At 63.1% G+C, this 25,072-nt stretch overlaps 2 protein-coding genes across 9 annotated transcripts in view; both read right to left on the reverse strand.

The window, feature by feature from the left end:
• The window catches only part of SIPA1 (signal-induced proliferation-associated 1), an 11,825-nt gene extending 8,184 nt beyond the window's left edge, over positions 1 to 3,641 (reverse strand). Inside the window, exons 1-2 of one of the 3 annotated variants that reach the window (XM_081797785.1) lie at positions 3,535 to 3,641; positions 402 to 1,162 (exon numbers count right to left, since the gene is read on the reverse strand). In XM_081797785.1, coding sequence (XP_081653911.1) covers positions 402 to 1,074 — 673 coding nt within the window. In that variant the 5' untranslated portion in view covers positions 1,075 to 1,162; positions 3,535 to 3,641. Of the gene's footprint in view, positions 1 to 401; positions 1,163 to 1,451; positions 3,219 to 3,534 lie in introns of those variants that run through there. The other 2 variants (XM_081797784.1, XM_081797783.1) reach the window with 2 other exon arrangements.
• A 919-nt stretch (positions 3,642 to 4,560) lies between these two features.
• On the reverse strand, positions 4,561 to 24,773 carry PCNX3 (pecanex 3). 6 transcript variants are annotated; one of them, XM_081797768.1, is made up of 35 exons: positions 24,151 to 24,769; positions 23,597 to 23,784; positions 23,268 to 23,367; positions 23,111 to 23,150; positions 22,932 to 23,027; positions 21,577 to 22,704; positions 20,964 to 21,084; positions 20,702 to 20,877; positions 20,189 to 20,279; positions 19,672 to 19,807; positions 18,270 to 18,430; positions 17,326 to 17,479; positions 17,007 to 17,039; positions 16,560 to 16,731; positions 16,338 to 16,448; positions 15,900 to 15,991; positions 15,628 to 15,737; positions 15,349 to 15,454; positions 15,151 to 15,243; positions 14,827 to 14,977; positions 13,854 to 13,998; positions 13,317 to 13,494; positions 12,191 to 12,299; positions 11,902 to 12,031; positions 11,472 to 11,530; positions 11,156 to 11,371; positions 10,277 to 10,530; positions 7,660 to 7,890; positions 7,386 to 7,489; positions 6,930 to 7,077; positions 6,599 to 6,829; positions 6,198 to 6,472; positions 5,679 to 5,812; positions 5,300 to 5,598; positions 4,561 to 5,223 (listed from the first exon to the last, which is right to left on the reverse strand). In XM_081797768.1, the coding sequence occupies exons 1-35, from the start codon at positions 24,301 to 24,303 to the stop codon at positions 5,026 to 5,028; spliced, it is 6,123 nt and encodes a 2,040-aa protein (XP_081653894.1). In that variant the 5' UTR covers positions 24,304 to 24,769; the 3' UTR covers positions 4,561 to 5,025. The 6 variants fall into 6 exon arrangements, with proteins under 6 accessions (XP_081653894.1, XP_081653892.1, XP_081653893.1 ...); XM_081797766.1 differs by having other exon boundaries at positions 20,702 to 20,880; XM_081797767.1 differs by having other exon boundaries at positions 20,964 to 21,087.
• Between the last annotated feature and the right edge of the window lie 299 nt (positions 24,774 to 25,072).

A 25,072-nucleotide genomic window follows, 5' to 3' on the forward strand; every position in this document is an offset into this window, starting at 1 on the left:
GCCTGCCTGCTTCCAGGCCTAGATCCTTCAAGGCCCCCCCCCCCCGCACTCCACGCCCATGTTCTGCGGCAGGCTGTATGCGGCCCTCCCTCCCGGCCACTGACGAGAACAAGGTTCCCACAAGGGTGCAGAGGTTTTCAGACCTCAGTTTTCACCTCGCAGAAATGTTGGTAGGAAATCTCTCCCCAGCCCGGAGGGGTAGGAGGATGAATCAGACGGAGGCCGAAGGCCTTGGGAAGGTGGTTAAAGCTAGGCTCCGCAGGGCAGTCTTGGCCCCAGAGGCAGAGCATGATCCTTCATATGGCCAGGAACTTAACAGGGAAAGGACAACTCATGAGCCCTCCTGTGTGCCCCTCAGGTGACAGGGGCTGCCGCCCAGCCAGGCAGCGCCCCCCCCTTACCTTTGCCATAGAAGTACTTGCGGTAGTAACCAGCGCCCAGGTCTGCATGCTCCAGGCTGTAGGCTGAAGTCCGGTTCTGCGGCTCCTCCAGGACGGACACGGCGGCGTTGGGCAGTGCAGGGGGCACGGGTGGGGACACGGGTCCACCCAGGCCCAGCTCGCCCTCACCCCCGAGCTCACTCACAAAGCCAGGCGCCTCGAGCAGCAGGTCCGAGCTGGCAGATGGGTCCTCAGCAGAGGCCGGAGTCCCAGAGCCGGCCTCTGCGTGGCCCCCTGTCCCCCGAGGCTTGGCAGCCCAGTCAAAGAGCAGACTCTGCACGTCATAGTGGGCAAACCAGTGGGGCTCAGGCACTGGCGGGAAGGCGGGCTCTGGCTCCTCGGCCGGCAGCCCCAGCAGGGCCAGCGGGTCAGTGAAGAGCCGGGTGGGGCCCGCGGCAGGGCGGCTGGCCTCCTCGTGGCTGTGGGCACGGGCACGAGGGCTGGCTGGCGTGGGGGGCCGGGCCTCGCCCGCGTCGCTGCCGCTGCGCAGGAGCGGGCCCCGGGCCGGCCTCGGCTCGAAGGTGTGCGGTGTCAGCGGCGGCCGGGCAGGCTGGCGCAGTTTGCGGGCGAAGAGGTCATCGGTGGGCGCAGGGCCCGCGCCCCGCCGAGGGCTCCCCACGCCGCCGGCCCACATGGGCGTGCTGTGGGCCTGGCTCTCCGGGGGCCGGGTCGCATTGGCGGGCACGGGTGGTTGGTGCCCAGGCGGCAGGCCAGTTCCTGCCCTGAGGGAGGAGGGGGCTGCTCAGAGGGGCCTGGGGAGAAAACAGGAACCCAGGCCCCCAGCCTGGTCCTCCACCACGCCGTTGGCTTCCGGCCCCCTCCGCGACCATCAAAGCCGCTTCCGCTTTCCTGGCCACTTCCTTGTCTGCCTCAGGCTGAGGTTTCCAGCCCCCTCCTCCAGCTAAGCGCTGGGCAGGGCCAGGGCCTGGGCTGTCCCGGCCTTGGCCCCGGGGGTCTTGGAACCTGGGCAGCACCCGGGCTGCGAGGGTCCCTCAGTTCCCACTCACACACCTTGGCTTTGGCCTGGGCCCAGAATGAGGGTCCCCACCAAGTCCTGGCCCAGTCAGATAGATGATTTGTCCCCGCACGGACGGGAAACCCATGGGGCCACTGGTGTCTGGGTCCGGCCCACTTGACAAAGGGAGGACGTCCTGTCCCCAGAGACCTTCCTCCCTGCTCCTCCCACTTCCTCCAGGGTCCCTGAGGAGCTGAGCACCCAGAAGCCGAGTCTCAATGCCCTGGCCCTCATGGCCTCAATACCTCAAGGACACAGGGGTTCCCAGGGGGCACTGGCAGGGCAATAGAAACGACAAGAGGACTTCCTTTGGTACAGGAAGTGGCCCCAGCTCTGAGCCCAGCCCCCTGCTCAGCCCCATATCCTGAGGAAGGTTCTGGGATCACACCAGTGCAGTCATGGGACCCATCACCCTGGCCTGAAGGACAGGCCCAGCCAGGCCCACTCTCTGCAGGTGACTGCGGCCATGCCTGGGGGCAGGGGAAGGAGTCACACGGATGAAGCTCCTTTACAGGAACTGGGACCATGGGACCTCTGCCTACCTGGGCTCACTGATACTGACGGGGAAGTCTGAGGCCCATGTGACAAATGGTTAAATTGAGGTCCAGATAAGGGGAGGCTCTTGCCTGAAGTAATTCCACATTACGGCTAGGATTTGAACCTGGGTCTGTCAATCTCCCAGGCCTAAACAGTGCAGTACCTGCCCACTCCTGTCCCTGTGTGGGTAGGTGTGAGGTGAGTGGGGGTTGGGCTGAGGCTCAAAGTCTCACAGGATGTCAGACTGAGACACCCAAGGCGCCAGTGACCTGCTAAATGAGGAAATGCGTCAAGACCAAGGGCAGATGCAAAGGGTGATGTGAGAAAGTGGGGAGGGGAAGCCACCACAGGTGAACCCAGGTTGGTGTGGGCAGGCAGGGCAGGGATGTGGGACCCTCCACTGGGAACACAGACAATTGCTGGCAGGTCTTCGCGCATCCTCCAGTGACACTGTGTGTGGCTGGGCTAGGACAGGGTGGGGGCAGGGGCTCCGTGCAGCCCTCATCTAAAGCTCCAGGACCACGCAAGGGTAGGCCTCCAAGCTTGGGGTGCCTCCTCCCATAGTTTCTCCTAGGACAATGTCTAGCCTCTGTTCTCTCATCTCTAAAATGGGGTTAAACCTTCTGCCCTTTGCCAACACCACTGGGAGACTGAAAGGAGGTTCAAGAGTGTGAAGCTGGCCATGTGTTAAGTATGTGGTGGTGAGGCAGGCAGGCCCTTGCTCTATGTGCCAAGCTCTTGGGTCTGGGCTGTGATGTGTGTGTTGGGGTGGGAGGGGACATGGGAGAGGGGAGCTGTGGAGGCCCCTGTTCCATGTGGGCTGAGCTCTGTGTACGTGTGTGTGCACAGCCCATGGGCTGCCTCTTGTTCTGGCCCAGTGCTGGGCTCTGGCCCTGCCTTGGGGGGTGTTCTTGGGCTCTGCCCCCCACCCGGCAGCTTCACACAGGGTCCATTGAGGCCGGGACATTCCTCGCAGCCTGTGTCACTGGGGGGAGAGGGCCGGCCCCGCCCCCACAGATCCGGAAGGCCTGGCTGCCCCAGGAGGAGCCGCTGGACGCTTCCCAGCACATCTGGAGGTCATGACCCCATTTCTGCTGCCAGGGGGCGCGACAGATGTTTCCTCCCAGGCCAGACCCAAGACTGGGGGGGGGGGGTGAGGGGTGGCGGTGTGCAAAGGCTGGGGAGGAGGCCGCCCTGAGATCAGGGGAGCCCCAGGACAGGGGGAGCCCCGCACACAGCCGGCAGCAGGGGCAGTCGCCAGCGCCGCCCAGAGGAGTCGGGGGCTGCCGCATCCAATCGCCCTCACACTGGCCGGGCAGGGCCGGGCCGTCACGCAGAGGAGAGTGGGGGCCGCCGGCCGGATGCAGGGGACTGGACGTGCTGACTCGGGACTGGAGCCCGGACGGAGGTTAGGGGGGGTGCAGGCGGCGAACGCGGCAAGGACCCTCCTTCCACATACACACCACCCGGGCCCACGCCAAGCCACCTTTACCCCTGTCGGGCCCGACCGCGGTGCTTCCACTCCCCCGCTCCCGCCGGTACCTCTGGGGCTCCCGCCTGGTGGCCGCCTCCCGCGCTGGGGTCCCGCTGCCTCTCCCGCTACCGCTCGGGCGCTGGCTCCGCCTAGGGGCGGGGCCGGGCCGGGGGGCGGGGCCGCCGCGGAGGGGGCGGGGCCGGCCTGGGAGCAGTCCGCGGCGGGAAGCCCCGAGGGCGGGGGCTGGAGGCCAGCCGTTGGTAAGGCTGGCGCGCAGTCCGAGCACCCAAACAGAGCCAGGCCCAGTCCCGCGCGCTGTTGCGCCTCCAGCCTCAGCTGAGAAACGCAGAAAAGTGTACCTGCCTTCCAGACCAACTGGGAGGGTTACAGCAGGACTCCTAGTGTTTAGCAGCCCCCTCCCCTCGGCTCGCACCAGAACACAGCAGGTGCCCAGAAACAGTGACTATGAGCACTTACTAAGCACTAGACCCTGCTCTCCACACGCTCTCATTCTTAAAACACCTTAGGTGTCCTCTCTTCTTTATAAGCTGGAGAACTTGAGGCTCAGAGTAAGGCTTTCGCCAAGGTCAAGGCTGATAATTTTAGGCACTAGCCTCATGAGCTGGAAGTCTTTGAAAATACAGAGGTGAGAAACTGGACAAAATGAACTTCAGATCAAGGTTTAAAAAGGACTATAAAAAGACCTGTGGGCGCCTGGGTGGCTCAGTTGGTTAAGCGACTGCCTTCGGCTCAGGTCATGATCCTGGAGTCCCGGGATCGAGTGCCGCATCAGGCTCCCTGCTCGGCAGGGTGTCTGCTTCTCCCTCTGACCCTCCTCCCTCTCATGCTCTCTGTCTCTCATTCTCTCTCTCTCTCAAATAAATAAATAAATAAAATCTTAAAAAAAAAAAAGGAATAGACTTGTGAGGGAAGGGACCTAAGCCTACCTGAACCCCACTTGGGTCTTACCGCTATCTCCATCATAACCCAGCCCCACATTCTTTATCCCCCTCTCTGTGCTCATCTACCCTAACCTGGCCACCCTCCTCTATCCTCCACCCAAACATTCCCAGTCAGAAAAAGAAAACACCAACCAAAATCAAAAATAGTGTTATTAATTCTGGTGTCTCCGAAGCACGAAAAAAAAAAAAAAAGAAAGAAAGAAAAAAAGAAACCACCCTTCCCACATTTCAGCCCCAGGTCCAGGCCAGGGGGCTGCCCCTGCAGGCAGTGCAGGCCCAGGGGCCAAGTCAAGTCAGTCCTGGCCTCGGGCTCGAAGCGGGACCAGCCCATGGGTTTGGCTTTTAGGGCCTGGCTGGGAAGCTGCCTGCTTCAGTTTGGGGAGCCCAGGCCCTGGACTAGGGATGAGAGATCAAGGATCAAGGTCAGAGATCTGGCCCACTTAGTTCTGATACTCTAGCTAAGGCAGCCAGAGGTGAGGATTCAGATGTGGAAGCCAAAGCCACTCAGTTCTGTGGTCCAGCAAAGGGGCCAGAGACCAGGGATCCAAGTTGCTGAATCCTGGGGCTGGGGCTGGGATCCAGAGGGTATCAGGCCGCTCAGTACTGATGCTCCAGCAGGGGCTGGGCGGCCGGGCTCTCACGCTCCTCAGCAGGGGCAGGCCAGTCACCCAGGGTCCCAGTGGGTGTGCCACTCTCAGGAGCACTGCTGTCCAAGCAAGGAATGTCCTGGGCCGCTCTGAGGGGCGAGGAGGCGTTGGTGCTGATATCCGGGCTGAGGCTGAGGTCTAGGGGCGCCTAGGAGAGGGGAGAGAGGTTGGTGGAAAAGCAGACCTGAGTAGCTCAGGACGCAAGCCTTCCACAGGACCCTTACCTGAGATTTGGGAGTGCCTCCTTTGGGGCTCCCTGAGGCTGGCTCTGCCTCAGAGCCCCCTAGCCCCTTCCGACCCCCCAGGCTCCACTTCCCACTGGGACCCTCAGAACTGAGGAGACCAGGGCCAGGGGGCCTTGAGGGCCGGGGACCCTCAGTGGGGGCGGGGGAAGCAGGGGCTGCTCCAGGGAGCCGAGGGGGCGGCCACTGCAGCAGAGGAGGGGGGCGCCCATCACCAGAGCCGCTCAGGGAAGGCCGAGGGCCCCAGCCTGGGCCGGGAGGGAGGGGTTGGTCGCCACTGCCTGTGGGAGACAGATAAGAGAGTCAAGATCTCAGCTAGGCTGCTCTCGCCCACTGGCTCAGGCCGGCCTTGCCAGCTCACCTGCTGTGTTCTCAGGTGTGGGGTGTGCCAGGGGGGGGTTATTGCTGAGGGAGGTCAAGCCGCCGCCTCCGCCACAGTCCGAGTCGTCCACGTTCCCACCGCTGTTGCAACCGGCACCACAGCCCTTATGAAGCCTGGGATGGGGGTGGCGGGGGGGGGGGACAGGTTGGCAGGGGGAGGGCCCGAGACTGCAGAGGCGCAAGTCCCCAGCTCTAGGACAAGCCAGCTAACATCGCTGAGCCCCAGGATCCCATCTCTAAGAGATTTTGCCATCTACTTTGCAGGGTCTTCTAAGAGAGGCATTATCGACGGCTCTGAAGGCGAAAGGCCACCTTCAACTGTGGGAGCGCAGCGTGAAGGCGGGTCAGCTCTGGGATGGTGTCGGCTCTGAGGGCCCAGGCCTGGCTCCAGCACTTCCTCACTCTGAGCCCTAGGAGGAAGTTGCTTCACCTCGCTGAGCCTCTGCTTCCCACTCCAGGACCTCAGCCCCGCGGGCTCAGGGCGGCGTACAGGGCTCACCTCTCCCAGCTGTGCAGAAGCCAGCGGGCAATGGCACTCAGGCTGACGGGGCCGCCCCACAGTGCCCGCAGCTGGGGGTGGCTGCCGGCCAGCGAGGTGGTAAGGGGCGACACATAGATGGGGTAGCCCAGTGGCTGGTCACAGGACGAATTGATCATGTTGCGGAGCGCCTGCTTGGCATTCTGGATACTGCCACGTTCAGGGTTGCGGTTGCGCAGAAACACCAGCTCCTGCTGCTGCCCGGCCCACAGGCCGCGGACGCACTCGCGGTTCACCTGCGGGCGGCCACGCACAAGGGTCAGGGGGCCGGGCCAGGGGGCCGGCGGGGCGGGGAGGCCGGGGGCAGGCGTGGGGGGGGGCCGGGGGGCCAGCGGGGGGGGGGGAGGGCCCTCCCTCCGCACCTTGATGACTCGGAAGCTGAGGTGGCGCCGGTTGAGCATGATGATCTTGTACTCGTCGGAGGCGTCATCCAGGACGTGGCGCAGAGCCAGCAGTGAGGGTGTGTTGCTGAGGATGGCGCTGCGCCAGGCCGGGTCACCCTCATGTGAGATGACCAGGCGCTCCTCGTTGGCGGCGATGGCATCATACAGAGCGGCCGGCTCCTCGTACTCATCTGGGGATGTGAAGTGGTCCTGCGGGGCCAACGGGATGGAGGCTGGGTCAGTGGCCCCTGCCCTGTGGAGGGGCTTCATCCCCCACATGCCCACCCTACCTGGGCACACCTCTCCCCACCTGGTGAAGCTTGAGGGCCATGCGAACCCCGGGCGCCACCACACGATGAAGCAGGTCCATGTCAGCAAAGACCCACTCATCACGCGGGGAGGTGATGCGGAAGTCCCCCTTGAACAGGGCGTGCAGGCCGTAGAGGAAGGGCTCCAGGCTGGGGGAGAGAAGGAACAGGGGAGCGTGAAGGTTTCGGAGCTCTGGCGTTCCACACAGGGGTCTGAGCTGAGACCATTCTTCATGCTGGGCCTCTGCTTCCCCATCCTGACAAGGTTGGTCTCTGTCTAGGTCCCTCACGGGGTGGTGAGGAACGCACAAGGTCTAGAACTGGGAGGCGCCTTGCCCACAGGGAGGAGCCGCCCTTAAGGAAGGGCTGATGCGGTTCCTGGGGGCTGCTGGCCCAGAGCTCTTTACGGAGAGGATAGAGGAAAACACAGGAGACCCGGATGGACCTGTGGCACTCACCTGGCAGACATGCTATGCGAGGCTGTCCCCAGGGCCCGTCGGCCCAGCACACACAGGCCAAAACACAGCGTGACCAGCGGCGAGTTCCAATCTTGGTCCACAGGCTGCAGCACAAGGACCCCGTCCCCAGAGCCCCACTCAGATCCAGGACAGGGAACTTGCGGTGGGGGCTAGGGCCCAGACCAAGAGAGGCTGAGAGCAAGAGAACCCGTACAGGGAAGGGAGAACTTGGGAGTGGGGCGGGGGGGCAGCCCCAGGGTAGTGGGGACCGGACCTGGCTGCGCCGGGAGGCACAGTACTGGATCCACTCAAGGTGCACCGCACAGAAGGAAGGCAGTGAGAGGCCGGAGAGGCGAAGGTCATAGTCCTCATCCACACTCAGTGAGAAGGTGGGGTCCGAGTCAGCGTAGCCCGGCGCCCTCACGGGCCGCAGGGCTGCTGCGATGCCCTCGTGATTGAGCCACGCCTCCAGCTTCGGTGAGCGGCTCACGTAGTAGATGATGCTCTGGGAGGAGAGGGCAGGCATCAGAGCTGGGGCCAGTGACTGGGGTCATGCCCTAGCCACGGAAGAGAGAGCACCAGGATGCGACCTAGGACACCCACCTCGTGTCTCCTCTGAGTTCCCTGAAGCTACACAGGCTAGTCTGCTCCCCTCTCCGAGGCCAGGGAGGAGAAGAGAGAAAGCTGCCGGGAAGCAGCCCCCCCTTACTAAGCATCCCCTGGAAGGTTCTGCACTGTGGCAAGTGCTCGCCTGCTTGCTTCAGAAGATCCCCCATTTGTAAGAGACTGAGATTCAGAAAGACAGCAGACTTGCCTGAGGTTACACAGCAGGGCAGACTGAGCTAGGATTGGAGCCCCCAGGACCTTCCACACCATTCCGCGGTGGGATCCAGATCTCAGAGGCCTTGGAAGGTCAGGCTGAGGTAGTGGGGCTGCCTACAGGCCAGTGGGGCCTAAGTGCCTGTGGGTCCTGGGTCCCTTCAGGCAGCTGAGGTCTGACAGCCACAGGGCATTCCTCTCAGAAAAAAGGCAATGGCACGTAACCTGTGTCCAAAGTCAGAGGCTCCTGTACCCTTTCAGGAGATGCTTGTTGCTGAACAGGGGTTTGAGCCAACGGAGAAGAGCTTCTGGAAGGCAGACGGGCAGGACGAATGGGCGGTGTGAGGCTGGCAGTTGGCAACCGGGAAGGTTATTGGGATTCCATGTGCCACCCTGGGATGGAGCCGATGGGGCTGGCCCCGTGCCCGGGGACAGGGTGGGAAGTCCAGGGCTGGGGCGGGTACTGCAGCTGGCCACGAACAGAGGGCCCCCAGGCAGCAGGAGTAGGAACGTCCAGCAGGGTAGCTCTGGTGGGATACGCAGGCCCGAGAGGCTGCCCTCAACAGCTGCCATCCCCCACCAGGCACTGCCCCGGCAGCCCCAACTCACATGGCAGAGCATTCCCCAGGTCCTCCGGACACCCCTACCCTGCTCTGACCGTGCCCAGCCTGTGAGGCAGCTGTGGCTGTGGCCGGTGAGCTCCCCCACGGGGTGGCAAACTGGGCAGGGGCGGGGCTCATCTCGGCCTGCCAGCCCGGGCCTGGCTGGGTGCCTGGTGCACGGCCACGAGGCCGCGTTGGCCTTGAGCTGGGCTTGCGGGAAGCAGCAGGGTGACCTGCGTAAGGGCACTTCTCTGACAGTGGGGGAAGAAGGTGGACAGAACTGTGACCCCGGATGACCTGAGACTAGGAATGTCCCTGTCTGGACCACAGCGTCTTTCTTGGTGAAGGTGAGGGGCGTGAGGCTCGCACACCCTTCGCTAGGGGTGGCTGCGTGGATGGGAAAAACAACAGAGGAATTACAGCTTCTCTGGTGTGTGCCACAGATGGGATGTCCACGGAGACAAGAGGACAGCTAGGAGGTGCAGAGGACTGCCCTAGAGAGAACCTCAGGTGAGCAGGCTTCCCTGGGCCCCAGCACGCCTCCCCCTACCCCGGCCCCGCACAGGGAGCCCCGGGGCAGCTGCTGAGGGCAGAGGGAACGTGGGCAGGAGCCACCCTCACCTCACTGCCATGGTGCCCTTCCTCTGGGGGCCATCACTCCTGTCCGCTCGCAGAACTACAGTGACCCCTCCTCCTCAAGGGGATAAACTGAGGCACAGCAAAGGAGGTGACATCCCAAAGGAGGCTTCCCAGAACCCAGTCCAGGGCTCCCACTGGACCCCACACTGTGCCTCACAGCCCTCAACACCGCCCGCAGGGGCTTGGAGCACCAGGCCCGGGCCTGGGTCTGAGCTCGGCTCCGCCACTTTCTCCTGATCCTGGGGCCTCAGGCTAATCACTTCGTTTCGTCAGCCAACTTCCACAGCTGAGACATCGGGATCTCTCTCGAAGGGTGTGATGGGCTTCACCCAGCTCAGGAGTGGTGCCTGGCACAGAGCCTGCCCCCTGGTAGTCACCACTGCTGGGCAGCCACGCCTATGGTTATCACTTACCACTGCTGGCATCATCGTCCCTCTGTGCTGATGCGAGGGGGGCAGGCTCCCGGGGGTCTAGAAGGCTGGCCTCAGCAGCTGCCCTTCCCAGGACCAGCAGCCCAGCGAGGGGATCCCTGCCCACGCTGCCCACCTGCCCCCCGTACTCACTGTCCAAGGTGCATCTTCCAGAGGAGGGTGACAGCGAGCCCCGGCCCCCCACGCCCCACTGTTGCAGCCACACACAAGCTGCCAGGGCCCCTGAGGCCTGCTGTCCTGTGGTGGGTGGCATCTTGGAGAATGCTTAAACTCTCGAAGGCCTCTGCTTCCCTTGGGCAAACCGGTTCCCAACCAACCAGAAGATGACACTCAGGATGCTCCCGGTCAGTGAGCGATCGTTAGCAGGGACCCCTGCTGCCCAGCCACCCGCCGGCCGTACCTTGACGTAGTAAGTGATGAGGATCTTGCGGAGATCAAAGACCTGCAGCATGGAGGCCGCGTTATTGTCGCTGATGCTGTAGCCCTCCAGCACATACTTGCTGGCCGTCACCTCCCAGGCCAGCCAGCGCTGCCCGAAGGCGGCATTGAAGGACAGGACCCGCGGCAGGTGGCCGGGCTCACAGCAGCAGCAGCCCTCATCCTCCTCCACGCCCTCCGTGATGGCCTCGACCTCGCGCTGCTGGCAGTATGTACCTGCAGGTGCGCGGCGCCCAGTCAGGGGGCCACCGGGACCTCCCTGCCCGCCTTCCGCCTAGCAAGTGCCCAGGTCTTCACCGTTCCCTGCCTGGGGATGCCGGGAGCAACCGTTACTAAATGCACGACCCTTCCTCCTCCAGACTCCCAAAGGCCACGGCAAAGACTGAAACTCATAGAAGTGACCTGCTCAGGTTCACAGTACTCGTGAGCTGTGCCTCGAGCCCCTCTGTACCCTCAGAGGCCTCTTCCGAGGCTGACATCCAGCATGTGCGTCTTCCTGAGGGCAAAGAGCTACTAGCTCACCCACCAGGGACTTTATGTGGCACCCAACCTGAGCCAAGCCCAAGACCGAGAGCAGGTCAGGGGCAGCTGATGGGAGAACCCAGAGCTCCAGGCCCACGCTTCTGCCAGAACAGCCTGTTCGGTCCCTGTGGACCCAGAGTCAGGACAGGGACACGGCTTGGCCGAAGGAGACCCTGCCACCTCACCACTCATACTGGGAAACCCAGGCCTAGGGAGGAAGAGTGCCTTGTTCAAGGTCACCGCGCAAACCAGGGCAGGGCTGGACTAGAACCCAGCCCTCACACGCTATGAAACGTCAGGCCCAGGCCCCGAGGCTCACCCCGGAACTCAAGGCCACGCAGCTGGAAGGTGACGAGGCCATTGCCGACTTCGATGAGGTGCACCAGGGCGTTGAGGTAGTCGGAGGCCAGGACAAAGCAGTCGCCGGGGCCATAGTTGCCCCAGCGGCCCAGCACCAGGTCCCCACACAGCGTGTGCTGCAGCGAGCGTGTCAAGTGCTCGTAGAAGATGGAGTTGAGGTTGTTGTCGTCAGCGCCTGAGACCCAGGACAGACAGACAAATGGACAAAATGACGAGCAAGCCCCCCTCCCCAGGGAGGCGCTGCCCTAGAGGCCCCCGGGTGGCCAAGTACACACCGGGGTTCCGATCCAGCTGTGTGACCAGGCGGGTGTTGGAATGATCCACACGTTTAGTGCTGTTCAGACAGAATGACAAACATAGTCGGCCGACAGATTCCAAAGAGGATCCCCGCCAGCCCACCACTGCGGCCTCGGAGCCCACACCCCTGTTCTCTGGGCAGATGCCATGAGAGTCCCATTTCACAGGAGGCCGAGGCTCCGGGACGTGAGGGGACTCCCCCAGGACCACACAGCCAGGAAGAACAGGGGATAAGCCCGAGGCTTGGACGGACTCAAGTTTTGCGCTCATCAGATCAGCCACCTGAAGCCTGCCATGCCCAAGCACTTGCATCCCTGCTGCGGCCTCTCTCTGCGCCCCGCCGGGGCTCCAAGCTCCCCTACCTTCCGAGGCCCCTCTGGGTGACCCGCCTGCTCCCTCGAGACTCACTTGTAGTCGCGCTCCCAGAACTTGAGGGGCCGCGCGTAGGACATGATGAAGACGGCGCTGCCCAGCAGGGGGTTGAGTGGCGTGGAGAAAAGTGCCGAGAGCAGAGCTTGAACGAACAGCATGGCCGAGTCTGGGCACGAGTCAAGGAGGTGGCGGGCACACAGGACCCTCCCTAGCCTCCCTCACCACCCTTTAACTCTCATCAACCTGCCCCGCGCGCCCCCATCCAGGCCACCGTCCTCCCCGCACGCCGCCCCCCACCCCAGGCCACGGGCAGCAGGTTGGGTACGAGGCACGGCAAAGGGCTGGGCGAAAGCGTGGAAAGCAGAGCCCCAGGTGATCTGCCAGGGCGCGATGTAGGTCAGCACAAAACGCAGCTTGTACAGCAGGTCCCACAGCTGGCAGGGTCGGAGAGGGAAAAGGAAAAGATACGCAGGTCACTCACAGAGGTGGGGTCAGCCAAGGACCCATGCAGAGCCTCAGGGCTACCCCAGTGGCTGCCCGTGTGGGAGTCAAGCTCAACATCACTCCCAGCCCTTTCTCTCTGGACCTGGCTCAAAGCACCTGTTATTGTTAGCAGACCCTCTAAGGGAGCGTTAGCCGACTATTGGCGGGACCACCCTGGGAGCTTCCTATTCTTGCCCCATTTTGCAGATGGGAAAGTTCAGAAAAAGCAGGGTAGGATGACGACTTGCTCAAGCCATAAGTCAGTGATGAGGCTGGGCCTCGACCATGATATTGAAAGTTGAGACGGGCCCCGCCCTCCGACGGGGGGCACAGTTTGGATCTCTACCATCCTGGACCAGACCAGAAGCCAGACTAGAATGCCCATGTAAAAGAGAAAATGGCTCAGGGCCATGCTGGGGTCTCATGGCAGGCACCACCACAGGCCTCCGGTACAGTGTCAGGGAATGGCTCTTTGTTCAGTGATTCCCCCACTGAACCCCACACCAGGGGATCCCACAGTGTGGCAGAGCAGTCTAGATCTATCCAGGCCCCAGAGGCTTTTGAAACTCAGCTCTTAACTGCTCCCCAGGGCTGTGGCCGGCCAAGGGGCAGAGCTCAGAGGCTGGTTTCCAGAGGACAAGGCCAAGTCTTGACTACCTAGTAACTGCTCACGAGGAAGGTGGTGAAGGGCCATGACTCCGAGAACAGGCAGCGAAGTCAGACAGACCTGGATTCAAGTCCTGGCTGGTCACCAATTCTCTGGGGGACCCAAGGCATGTCACTTTGGTGCTTTGAACCACAGCTTCCTCTGTGCCCCTGGGGCATGCGCTGCAAAGGCCCACGACGGGCCGATGTGGGGCAGCAACTACAGGGCTGCAGGCCCCTGGGGAAGTTCTCCCCGCTGCCAACACAGACAGGTTCTGCTCCCGCCGCACAGCCTAGAGCCGGCAACGTGGCCGCCAACTCACCTTGCTGCAGAACAGGGACATGAGGAAGTAGTCGAGCAAAAAGCCCTGGGAGAGGCGTGGGTAGTCGAAGTGGAAGAGCAGGACAGTGAAGGCCAAGGTCAGGTACTGCTGGGGTGGGCAGCAGAAGGCTGAGCGCAACAGCTTCAGCCCAGCCACCGTCATCAGCAGCGCCCGGCAGCTGTGGATGAGGAACAGGCATTAGGTGGCAGGTGGGACTCGCGGGGGTGCGGAGGGGGTCGGGGCCCATCCCTCCCCGGCCCTGGCCTGGGCTCCGCCGAGCTGGGCCCTGCTCTTGTGGGCGAGGGACGCTCAGTCTCTGCTCTCTAAAGGGGTCCCCCTTTAGAGACACATCTGGGAGACACATCTGTTTTCAAAGAGGCAACTGTCTCAACAGAGAGCGTCAGGAGCTCGAGAACTGCTTTTGCTTGCTTGCTGGGGCAACTGAGGCAGGCGTCATTCCCTCTGTGGGCTTCAGTGTCCCACGTGTCCCATGGGAATGCAGACGGGGATGGTGGGGGGCGGGGGGGCGGTCCTCACTAGAGGCAGAACTTGTCCGGGTGGCTGACGACGGCATGGGCGTCCACCGTGAGGGCATTGAGCACCACGGCAGGGTAGATGAGGTACTTCTCGATGCACTGAAGGCTGGCATACAGCTTCTCAAACCACATCACCTGCGCAGCGCCTACAACGGGAGGCAGGACTGCTGACCCTCCGCGCTCCCCTCCCACTGCTGGGCCAGGTCAGGTGCACGCCTGGAGGGGGCCTGGAGGGAAGGCAAACCGCGGCTCTGCGGGTCCCCAGAGACTTTGTGGCAGCTCAAATGAGTGCGAGGAGGCCCGAGCAGGACATTCAGGGTCTCAGGGCACACGCCTTGCCCATTCTGCTGTGTGGAAAAACAAACCTAATGAGGACATCCCCGATGCCCGCTGGAGCCAAGGCAGGCTGGGTGAGGCCCACACACACGGTGACCTCGAGCTACAGCCCCTTCATCACAGGTCACTGGCCCCCCGGCTTGAGCTGACTGTAGCCACATGGGAACGCCGGCCCAGTGGGCAAAATCTTTCATCGCTTACGCAGAACAGGGCATGTGGAACTTCGTGTAACAGATCCAGGTGACGAACCCGAGGCTTAGAGGCGCTTTATCACACAGCCCAAATGAAAATCGGCCTGGCAGACCTAGTCTATGGGCAACCAGTCAATCCTTCCAGACGACAGAACCCTTTAGGGCCTTGGAATTCTACATCCTCCATCTCCCCAGAGAAAGCAAGAGGAGCAGAGAAAGAGCAGGGCGGGCAGCGTGAGAGGCAAGCAGGGGCCTGGCCGGGGCGCAGCAGGCAGGACTGGAGGGCAGGCGGGGCTGCTGCGGGGCCGCGCGCGCGTGGGGACCGGGGGCATGGGCAGAGGCTGCCCCCTGCTGGCACTCTGAGCTCTCACCAGGCTGCACATACCCCGCCCCCCAACAGGGGCAGGAGGGGTGGAGGGACCCCAGCGCCCCGGGGCAGGCACTCACCTCGCACTTCATACTGGCTGTACTCAGACGGCTTCAGCACAGGCTGCGACAGGCAGAACCAGGGCAGCTGTTTGCGGAGCTGTGGCAGCAGGTAGTGCGTGAAGAAGCCCACGGCCCCGGCCAGGGCGTACAGCACGAAGCCCAGCACCGACTGCAAGAGGGGGAGGCCGGAGGCTCAGCCTAGGCGAGTGGGCCACGGAGACCACGGGGCCGGGGCACGGGCCTGGGCGGAGAAGGACATGAGGCCATGGCGGCCAGGGGCCCTCAAGCTAAGCAGGCTCCTGCAAAGAGCGAGGGGGCAGGGGTGGCCCAGGCCACACGAACCTTCAGGGCGATGAAGACGGTGCTGGCGCTGACGGCGAAGGTGAGCACGGCAATCACCACACACATCACCAGGTCAGAGTGCAGGACCTCACGCTGCAAGGCCGGGACACACGAGTGTGGGTGCCCGCCAGCCCAGGGCCGACCGCACTCTGGCAGCCCTCCGCCCCGAGACTAGAACCCCACGCTCCAGCCTCTCACCACCGACTGGCGCATCTTGTCTGGCAGTGGGTCTGGGGGCTCAGCCCGAGCTGTCTCCAAGCTCCGCTCCTCCAGCTCGGGGAAGAGCTTGCTCCTGATCAGGGACCTGGGGTGGGTGAGAAAAGGCAGGGGCCCGGGTCTGCGGAAGCCGCCCCTCCTCCCGCGGGCTCCAGGGTCAGCCGGTGACAGGCACGTGCACAGATCCCCACCGCCAACTCTTGCCATGCACACTCACACAAACACACACATGCGCACGGACAGGCACATGCGGGCACCCACCAGAGCACAGTGGGGTCACTGCTCTGACGGCTCAGGTGGTAGGACAGTGCCACCAGGAGGCCACAGAAGACCGAGAAGAGGACAGGGACGTGCTGCTCCGGCCAAGGAGTCTGGGGAGAGAACCCATGCTGGTCAAGGGAGGCAAGGGTAAGCGTGGGGGGTGCTGGGGGGGTCCCCCCATGGGAGAAGCCACTGCTGATCCCAATTCACAGTCCTGTCCCAATGACCCCCCTGGGCCTCAGCATGCCCCCCACCCCACAGGTCATCCCTACCTTGATGGCCCCAAGGCAGAAACCATAGAGCAGGGCAGCAGCGAGCAGGCTGCGGGACAGGCTGAAGACTGCCGTGAGCGGGCTGGTGGCAGCTGTGAGGGGGGAGAAAGAGCAGGTAAAGACCAACTCCTACCTGCTGGCATCCCACCTCACCCCCACCCCGCTGCCCCTCAATTCCCACAGGCTAACCTCCCTGGGACCCATCCCCAGCCCACTGCTGTCTGCTCCCTGAGCCCTGAGAGGTCCTCAGAGCTTCTGGCATTCTTGAGTTTAAACCACTTGCTTGGGGGGAGGATGGGGGAAGAGATGGGCTCTTGAGATCCACAGTATAAACAGAGGAGAAAGATCAGCAAAAGGCTGGAGCCATATAACTAAGCCGCAGCCCCTTCTGGGCCCCACGCTGCCTCCCGACCCCCAAGCCACCTATGGGCCCCATACCTGTGCCCCCGAAGCCATGCATATCTATCTGCTCCAGCAGGTACATGAGGCAAGTGTTGACCTGGGGCAGGAGGCCCAGGAGGAAGACGAACGGGAAGCACAAGGTAAACACTGTCAGGGAGGGAAAGCAAAGGTCCGGTCGGTCAGCCTGCAGGCCACCCCTTGGCCCGTCACCCTCGGGCCCTCACTCCCCGGGGCCACCTCAACGCTGCCCGATCTCACCGGTGGCCACGTCACGGGCACAGAAGAAGAAGGAGGCGGAGAAGAGGGTGAGGCCGTACAGGGAGACGGGGGGGAAGGGCTGAGCTGAGCCCAGGGCGTCCAGCAGCCAGATGAGCAGACAGCAGATACAGAAGTAGACAGGCCGGCTATATGCGATCACCCAGTTGTGGCCCTGGGGAGCAGGACGGTGAGGGGCCAGGTCTCCCCAGCTGACCACCCCGCACGCACGTCCACGCACACACACACAGGCTCATGCATGCTCCTGTGCCCTGCCCATGGCCCTGGATCCAAGATAGAAAGCCTGGCAGGGTGAGGGCAGCAGGACTGAGGATCTGAGGCCACAGGGGTGGTAAGGGAGCCCTGCCTCTCCCAGACCCCTCCACACCTGTCTCAGCCCCTACCCATGGCCCACGCCCGAGCCTCGTGGGGAAAGGCACTGGTACTCACATGCATGGGAGATGCCGCATCAGGCTGGACGCTCTGGAAGAGACAGCAGCTACGTTGGCAATGAGAGCCAGAGCCCAAGGGAGGGTCAGAGACCCCAGGACCTGCTCAGTTCCACCACCGGACTGTCAGGGGTGGCCAGGGCAGGACCCTACACCATTCTGAGCCTCGGTTCTCTCATGGGTAAGATGGGAGGCTGACTACAGGGGATCTTAAGCACCTTCTCTGCTTTCGAGCTCACGCCCCTCAAAACAGGTTGCGGGCATGGAGATATCTAGAAAGAGGTGGGCGAGGGAAGGAAACGCAAGGAGCAAGGCCTGACCTTCAGCAGGGAATACTGGCAGGAGGCGATGACCAAGCAGAACTGGAACACCCAAATATCCGTGAAGAAGCCCTTGAGCAGCAACAGGTAGCCCAGGAAGGCGACGAGGCTGCTCAGGCCGATGCCGAGTATGTTCTCCACCAGCCCCCGAGTCCTGGAGAGACAGCAGGGTCAGGGCACACCCATCTCCTTCCCGGCTAGTGGGGCAAAGGCAGGTGGAGTGGGGAGGAGGGCAAGACCCAGCCACAAAGGCCCACTTCTGAGCCTGTGCCCAGACCACCCCTCCTCCTCTAGATATGCGAACCTATCCCTTTCAAGGACGGGGCCGGGTGGCCCCTGCTCCCGGAAGCTGCCCCATTGCTGCCCTGCATCCCGATCTTCGCCCCTTCCAGACCCTGAGGCTCCAAGGGCCACCACTGAGGGGCTTGCCTGTCTGCGGCTCACGCATGCCCCAATCAAACAGGCCGTGCTATGCACACAGGCGGGGCCCGACACACGCCCACTGCAGTGCCAGGAGGAAATCCAGAGTGTGGGAAGCCGGGCCACAGGTTCTAGGCCCAAGCCATCCACGCAGATAACAAAAGTCATCTGACTTCCCTCTCTGGCTTCCTGGTCCTCAATTACCCCTAAGAAATGGGAAGACTCAGATAAAGCGTTTAGGAGCTTTTTTAGGCGACAGCACTCAATTTCATCAACTCTTAACACTGAAGCAAACAAAAGCAACAGACTGGATGGGAACAGCTGGGAGCAGGGCTTTTGGACAGGGAGTAACTAGAGCACCATCCACTCGGCCACCTCTTTATACCCCAGAAGGACCTAGTCAAACCCCACCACAGACCTCAGCCCCTGAGGCACCTTCAGTGGCCCCCGCCATTAGGTTCTCTGATGCCGTGATGGGCTCCACACGTTTAGAGGGTCCGGAAGGCCCGGGGCCAGGCACTCACCGGTCCAGCAGGGCCAGGAGGGCCAGCCGCTCGTAGCGCACGGACGTCCAGCGGCCAGGAAGCAGCCAGTACTTGTAGCTGTGCTGGGCCCGCGGCGGCGCCTCCTCCATCAGCGTCTGCTCCTGGGATTCGTGCAGGGAGTCCTGGTCCAGCAGGTCAAACTGCGGTCCCCACAGCCGCAGCCATCAGCCCCTCGCCCCCCAACACGGGCCACTGCCACCACTCCCCTTCCCAGTGCACACTGGCTTGTCAGCCATCTGCTCAGCACAGCACAGAAAGAAAGTCCCCTGTGGCCTGTCCTGCTGCTCCATCACAAAGGCGCGCTCCTCTCTCCAGGTCCCCGGGACATGGCTCAATGGCTGCTGGGGACTGCTGGGGCTGCCGAGGGCCAGAGTCGCCAGCGCCCACGTCTGTCCTCCCCACTCAGGCAGCCTCTCCTGCCTCTTCCTGGGCTCAGTGAAGTCCACCCTGTCCTGTGGGACCCAGTACAAATGGTGCCGTCCTCCTGGACAGAGCCATCATGGGTCACTCTGACCACCCCGCGCTGAACACATAGAGCACCAGCCCTGACGAGAGGCCTGGGTGCCAACGGCCGTGTTGTGACGCCCTAGGCAAGCTACTCAATCTCTTGGACTTTCTTGTGCCCTTCATTCAGCAAATACTTAGGGGGCAAGCTATGGGCCTGGCCCTGTGCCAGGCCTTGGGGATACCATGCAGAGCCAAAGATGCACGGCCCCTGCCTCTGGATGTGGCCATCGGCTGTGTCAGGACCATGGTGCCCCTCCTGTGTGACAACTAAGGAGAATAAGTGCATCAGAAAGGGGCACGTGGGGCTTCTGGGCCCTGCATGTGTTCTGTGACCCTGAGCGTTAGGTGTGTGGGTGCCCCTTTTACCATAATTCTTTAAATTCTAGAGTCTGCGTCTTGCACGTCCTTAACGCTTCTGTTGTTCCTAGACTAACCGCGTAAATTATTATCCAAAGCGGGACGCTTTCAGAGTGAAACGGGAGGTTATGGTAACGAGCAGGGACAGAGTGCCCGGAGCCATGCCACGCGCCCAGGCCCAGCACACGGAGCGCCAGGCCACGGCCGGGTAAGCTGACCTCTTCTGCGGGTTTCACCGCAGAGACCCGCCCTCCCAGCTCCCTGTGGGCCTCTCCAGAATAAAAAAGATTCTCCATACACACTTGTTGAATAAATGAACGAACGACTCCCTGAGCCACAGAGATCCAGAGCCCGCACACCCAGGGCCAGCCATCAAAGGTCAGGACACAAACGCGGGCCCCCAGAGCCCTCACTTGAGCGGCCTGTCCCTCTCGGCACCTGGGCTCCGCGACCTGCCCTGCGCCCCCTGCCGCTGCGGCCCCTCCTACAGGTCCTTCCCTGACCACTGGCTCCTCACCTCCGGGATCTCCAGGGGCACACGGCGCACCTGCATGCCCTGCAGAACCACGGGCCTCGGCTGCAGCAGGTTCAGGCCACCCGCTGCCTCAGGGACATCGGCCGAGTGGAAGCTGGAGGAATGCGAGTGGCGGTCCCTGTAGGAACAGCAGCCATGAAGATCGGAGCCACTGGAGAGCCCCAGGACAGTGGTGGGACTAAGGCCAAAGTCAGGCCATAACTGGGGTTCTCAGGGGGCTGCTCAGATACCCAAGAGGATCACAGAGGATCCAGAGGAAGCCAGTGGCAGAAGTGCCTGCCTCCCAGGCCCTGGGCTTCCTGGAGGCCTCCTGCCCAGAAATGTCACGTTCCTACAGTGTCAAAGGATCCCCGTACGCCTGCCCTTCGCTGCTTCCCCCTCTCTTCTCCTGAAGGTTCTGAGCTGTCCCTGCCCCAGCACAGCAAAGAAAATGAGAAAATCCCCAGAAACGGCAACCTGCCAGGCTGCTGGCCAGGAGAGCCCCAGCTTGGAGACTCACCAAGCTCCATTGGCTGCCTGCTCCCCCTGCTGCCCCACAGGGTTCTCGTAGCCGCCTCCAGCTAGGCCGAAGGTGTAGGAACGCCGCACACCTGGGCCAGGGGTATGGGACACAAGGCAGCACGTCAGGGACAGGGGCACCGAGGCCTCACCCACATGGACCACCCAGTGAGGAGTTCCCCTGGATGGCAGCCCAGCCCCTAGGAACCCCGAGCTGGGGAGGAGAGGGCCTGCAGGTCAGCCCGCCCTGGGTTCGAGTCCCTGTTCTGCCACTTGCTCAGCTGTGACTTCAGGCCGTGCCTCAGCTTCCTCACAGGCAGAGCAGAGATAATGAGGCCACCCACGTCCCAGAGAGACTGCAGGTTTGATGGCGGGCAGCACAGGGAAAGCAGTCACCACGGGCTGAGCGGGTGGTCCGTGGCCAACAGCGCGAGCACTGCCACTGGGACGACGAAGACCCTCGGCAGGAGGGAGAGGGGGTGCCGGGCCCCCGGAACTCGGGGGAGGGGCTCACCGCTCTCGTCGTAGAAGTAGTGCACGGCACCCTCGGACGTGTCATCAAAGGTGCAGGCCTCGTGCACGGTGGCGCCGGCCCGCGTGAGCAGCAGGGAGGAAGCGAAGTGCAGGGCGGAGGGCAGCGTCAGCGCCCGGGAGTGAGAGGCGGCCCGGCTGCGCTGAGCCTCCTGCAGGCTGCTGAGGAGGGGCCAGCCCGCGGGTCAGCGCCACTCAGAGCCACCGGCCCCCGCCACCCCTCCGACCGACCGGCAGGGGCTCACCTGGGCGGCGAGCCCATGACAGAGGCTGGAGGGGTGGGGTTGCTGCCCGCATTGTGGCGCCTGCGGATGGCCTGAGTCCGCCGCACACTGCTCGTGCGGTCCCGCTTGCCAGTCTCGTCAGCTGCTGCCCAGGGAGAGGCCCCGTGCATAAGCCACAGAGGCTCGGACACAGCCTCGGACACGGGGGCGGGGGGGTGGGGGGGCGCTGGCAGCTGCTCCTGATCAGGTCAGGCCTAATCCAACCGTGTCCTGCCTCCGGGGCCTAGCCAGGTCACCTAACCGCTTGTGCCTCAGTTTCCACATTTGGAAATAAGGACACGCTCTTGCCCTGCCCCGCTGGTGGCCCAGGAGAATGAATGTGGACGCTCAGAGTCCCCGATGCACGGGGCTCTGTGCTAACTGCAGGACCTGGAGCCAGGTGTCTGAGATCTCCCAGCCCTGCTCATCTGAGGGGTTCAGCAGACATCACTCAACCACTCAGTCCACATCCACCTGCTGCCTGAGACAGAGGCCGAGCCAACTCTGACCAGCTCCACTCCAGCCTGGCCTTTGTCCAAACCCAAGCCTCTACCTAGTTCACCGCCCCCACGCCCCCAGCAGAGCGGGCACTCACCTCCCCCCACAGCACCTTCCTCTTGCAGCTCCCCCCGCCAGCCGGGCTGGTTGGCAGCAGGTCCCCTGTGGGCCTCAGCGGGCAGCAGAGCAGGCTCACCAGAAGCCAGCTCCACCCCCGCCTGGGCCTCCAGCTCAGCCTTGGAGCCAGCCAGGGGGGCCCTTAGGACATCACCCCCGGCCCCATCCATGCTCAGCACGCGGGCATGCGTTTTGGCGCTGGCGGTACTAGGCGTCCGCTGGGTCCCGTAGGGCCGCTTGGGGGGCACAGCAGCCCCCTCCTCAGCCCCATGGGGGGCCCGTCGCTTCCGGGGTCCCCCTGCTGCACCACGGGGGCTCTCGGGGGAATAGCAGGAAGTGGAAGAAGAGCTGTCAGTACTGTAGCGGCGCTGAGAGCGGAGGCTGGAGGCTGGGCTCAGCTCGCTGCCCTCGCTGGTGTCTTCGTCCTCAAAGAAGCCCCCACCTTCAAGCAGGGGCCGCCGAGGGGCACGGCCAGGCGGGGAGTGTCTTCGCATGGGGGGCCGCCGCTTGGTGGGCCGTAGCAAGGCCAAGTCCTTGGGCCGCACAACCAGGAGTGGCTCAGCTGGGCCCGGTGGCGTCCCTGCTCCTATGACTGTGTCAAAGGAACGCAGCGTGTCATCAGACGGGACTCCGGCATCTGGTGATGCGGGCAGCTCAGCCTCAGACGGGGGGTCTGTGTCGCTGCCCTCGGGGGCTTGCCCACCGGGGGGGCTGTCCAGATGGGTTGAGTTGGTCTTCTCGCTCTTGAAGCTGCTCAACGTCTCCCTGTCAGTGCCACTGAAGCAGGAATCCGAGGAGCCCGCTTTCTGGGGCGTGGGCTCACCGGAGCCCCGCCGGTCCAGGGGCTGGTAGCCGCCTGCTCCCCGGCGTTGTTCCCGTCGACTGCTGGTCCTCACAAGGGCCCGCTCAGGCCGGGTCAGGGTCAGGAAGCTCTTGCTCAGCTCCTGGCTGAGGCTCCCCTTCAGAAGGGGGCTCATGGGAGTGTCGGCCACACTGCTCCCACTCCAGGGGGCTCCATCCCCAGCCAAGGGAGAACGTTCTGAAGAGTCTGTGCTGGGGAGAGAGGGGTCTGGGGCAGCCCCCGGGGGTGTCTGGGGAAGGTCTCCAACTATCAGAAAAAAGGAAGACAAGATGAGGAAAAGGCATGCTGCAAAAAGAACCAGCCACTAAGGGGATCCTGTGGCCACCACTTCCCCAGAGCCCAGCTGGGGCAGGACAACGAGAAGGCCCCATCCTGAAGGACAAAGAGAGCTCTGGGGAAGCAAAAGTTGGGGTGACTCAAAGACAAGATAGCCAATCCTCCCCACAAGCCCCTGCCAGATCATGCCCACTCACTCAGTTTCTCCTGTGAGCTTAGCTTCAGCATCTCTCGATCCGCTGAGGTCACGATCACATTGTTGCTGCCCTGCTCACGCACCAGTTCCTTGATGTCTGCAACCATGGCCCCACAGGTGTCAGCAGGATTTCAAGACATCGGGGTGCCCTCTCATTCCACACAGCCAGCAGCCACCTACCTCTGAGGGGCCCAGAGTCCTCCATCCGGGGCAGCAGCTCCTGAGCAGACAAAGAGAGAAATGAAGGAACAGAGTAAGAAGTAGGCTCGGGACATACCCCAGTGGGGACAGGCTCCCAGGAGAGGAGTGGGACAGGCCGAGGGTAGGGACCACTCACCGAGACCTGGTTGAAGCCAAACACAGAATGCTGGGAGCTACAGCGTACCGGAGGTGTGGAACTCACTTTCCGAAACACTGTCATCTCCACACCAGGGTCCCTAGCAGTGAAGAAAAGCATCAACTTTCAGCTAACCTCCCCCTCCCTTGAGATTATATTTCCTCTGCTATCCCCAGCACTCCTCTCTTCTCAAGGGTCCTCTCACAAGTCTGGGGCTGACCACAGAACAGGTGCTCACCTGCTCCTGAAGTCAATGTCCCTAAGGCTCCGAGGCTTAAGCCCAGGCACTAGGACCCCTTAATTCCCAACACAGCCCCTCCCCCACTCACCTGGGCAGACTGCTGTCCCCCTGCGCAGGCTCCTCCTCTGGCTCCCCCATGGTCGAGTTGCGCTTCTCCACAATCTCGCCCTGATCGAACATAGCATGTAGCCGATAGTTCACGGTCTTGATGGTAGTGAAGATGACAGCCACCACGAAGCAGTACACACCGGCCACCATCACGCTGGGGGGCAGGACCTGGAGGCAGCAGCAAGTCAGGTTCCTCCTCACGCAGCCCTGTCCCCTCTCCCCACGGGGTAGACCTACCACCACAGTCACAGCCAGCTTTCACAAATTCACAAGACCTCCTCACCCATCCCTTACAACTGGTACAAGGACCCTGTCAAGGGGTTCTATCCTCTCACTGGAGAGAAATCAATTGAGAGGCTCAAGGTCACCCAACCCAATTAAGGAATAATTTGGCCACTCCTCCATATACCCCACACTCTGCAGTGAGTCCTCTCTCCACCCCCACAGCGCCCAAACCCTGCCAGGTTGGCACCCCTCCGTGACATCTGCCCTCCCTTTCCCCGGCGGGAGTTACAGGTGGCGGCAGCATCTCACCATGTACAGCAAAAAAGGAAAGGTGAGCAGGAAGATCCAGACGTAAAGGTGGAAGCAGTTGGAGAAGGTGCTCTGGTGCGGGTCGAAGAACCAACCGCCAGTGAGCGAGGCCCACACCCCTTGGCGCAGGATCTGCAACACCTGCGACCCCATGGCCCCGCCGCTGCTGCGCGCGCCCCCCTCCCGGGACCCTCATGGGGGCGGCCGCTGGTCCATGCCCCGCCTGGCGCCCGAGGGCCCCGGGGCCCGGCCTCGCGCTCACGCCATGGCCTCCCCCAGCCGGGGAGAGGGGTCTGCCGGGCGAGGGGGCGGGCAGGGGGCGGGGCCGACCCGGGCAGTCAGCGGTGCGAGGCCTGGACGCGGGGGTGGAGCCTCATCAGGGGCGGGGTCCAGGCCCCCACCCCCGGCCCAGAACTGCTCCGAGGGGCCGAGCCGGTAGGCAAGCGCGGGGCACGGGCCGGACACCCGTCGGCGGCATCCAGAGATGGGCGTGGGGTGGGTGTTCCGAGGGTGCAGGCGACGGCTCCCTCGGCTCCGGCCCGGGGAGAGCCCCGGGACCCTGAGGTCCACTTCCGGGGTTACAGGTCACTCGCTTCGGTCTCAGCGCTCGCCCGGCTACTGCGGGACCCGGCCCAAGGGGGAGGCCGGAAGGAGCCGCGAGCCGCCAGCCAGCAGTGGCGCATGCGCCCGACAGGCCTAGTTGGGACCCGGAAAAGGAAAAGTTGAAGGCAGAAAACCCGACGCACGCGCAGGAAGGTGGTAGAGCGCTAAGACGCGGGGGAGCCCTTTGGGCGTGCGCAGAGTCCCGGTCTAAAAGAAGAGAGGTCCAAAAGCGGTAGCGCTGGAACGCATGCGCACACTTAGGCGTTGTCAACCCAGTTGACACCACTGGGCGGAACCGAAGGGATAGTTGAGTGGCCAC

This window comes from Leptonychotes weddellii, chromosome 11 (assembly GCF_054177405.1).
Source record: "Leptonychotes weddellii isolate Sample4059 chromosome 11, ASM5417740v2, whole genome shotgun sequence".
Classification (NCBI taxonomy): Eukaryota; Metazoa; Chordata; class Mammalia; order Carnivora; family Phocidae; genus Leptonychotes; species Leptonychotes weddellii.

What these genes read in the sequence shown, in the direction of transcription:
- PCNX3 (XM_081797765.1), bottom strand. Translation starts at nt 24,303, where the DNA reads ATGGGGTCGCAGGTGTTGCAGATCCTGCGCCAAGGGGTGTGGGCCTCG. An exon ending in GGACTCTGGGCCCCTCAGAG is followed by an intron (nt 23,028 to 23,110) that starts GTAGGTGGCTGC and finishes CCATGGTTGCAG; the next exon opens with ACATCAAGGAACTGGTGCGT. An exon ending in TGGCCCTCAAGCTTCACCAG is followed by an intron (nt 6,830 to 6,929) that starts GTGGGGAGAGGT and finishes TTGGCCCCGCAG; the next exon opens with GACCACTTCACATCCCCAGA.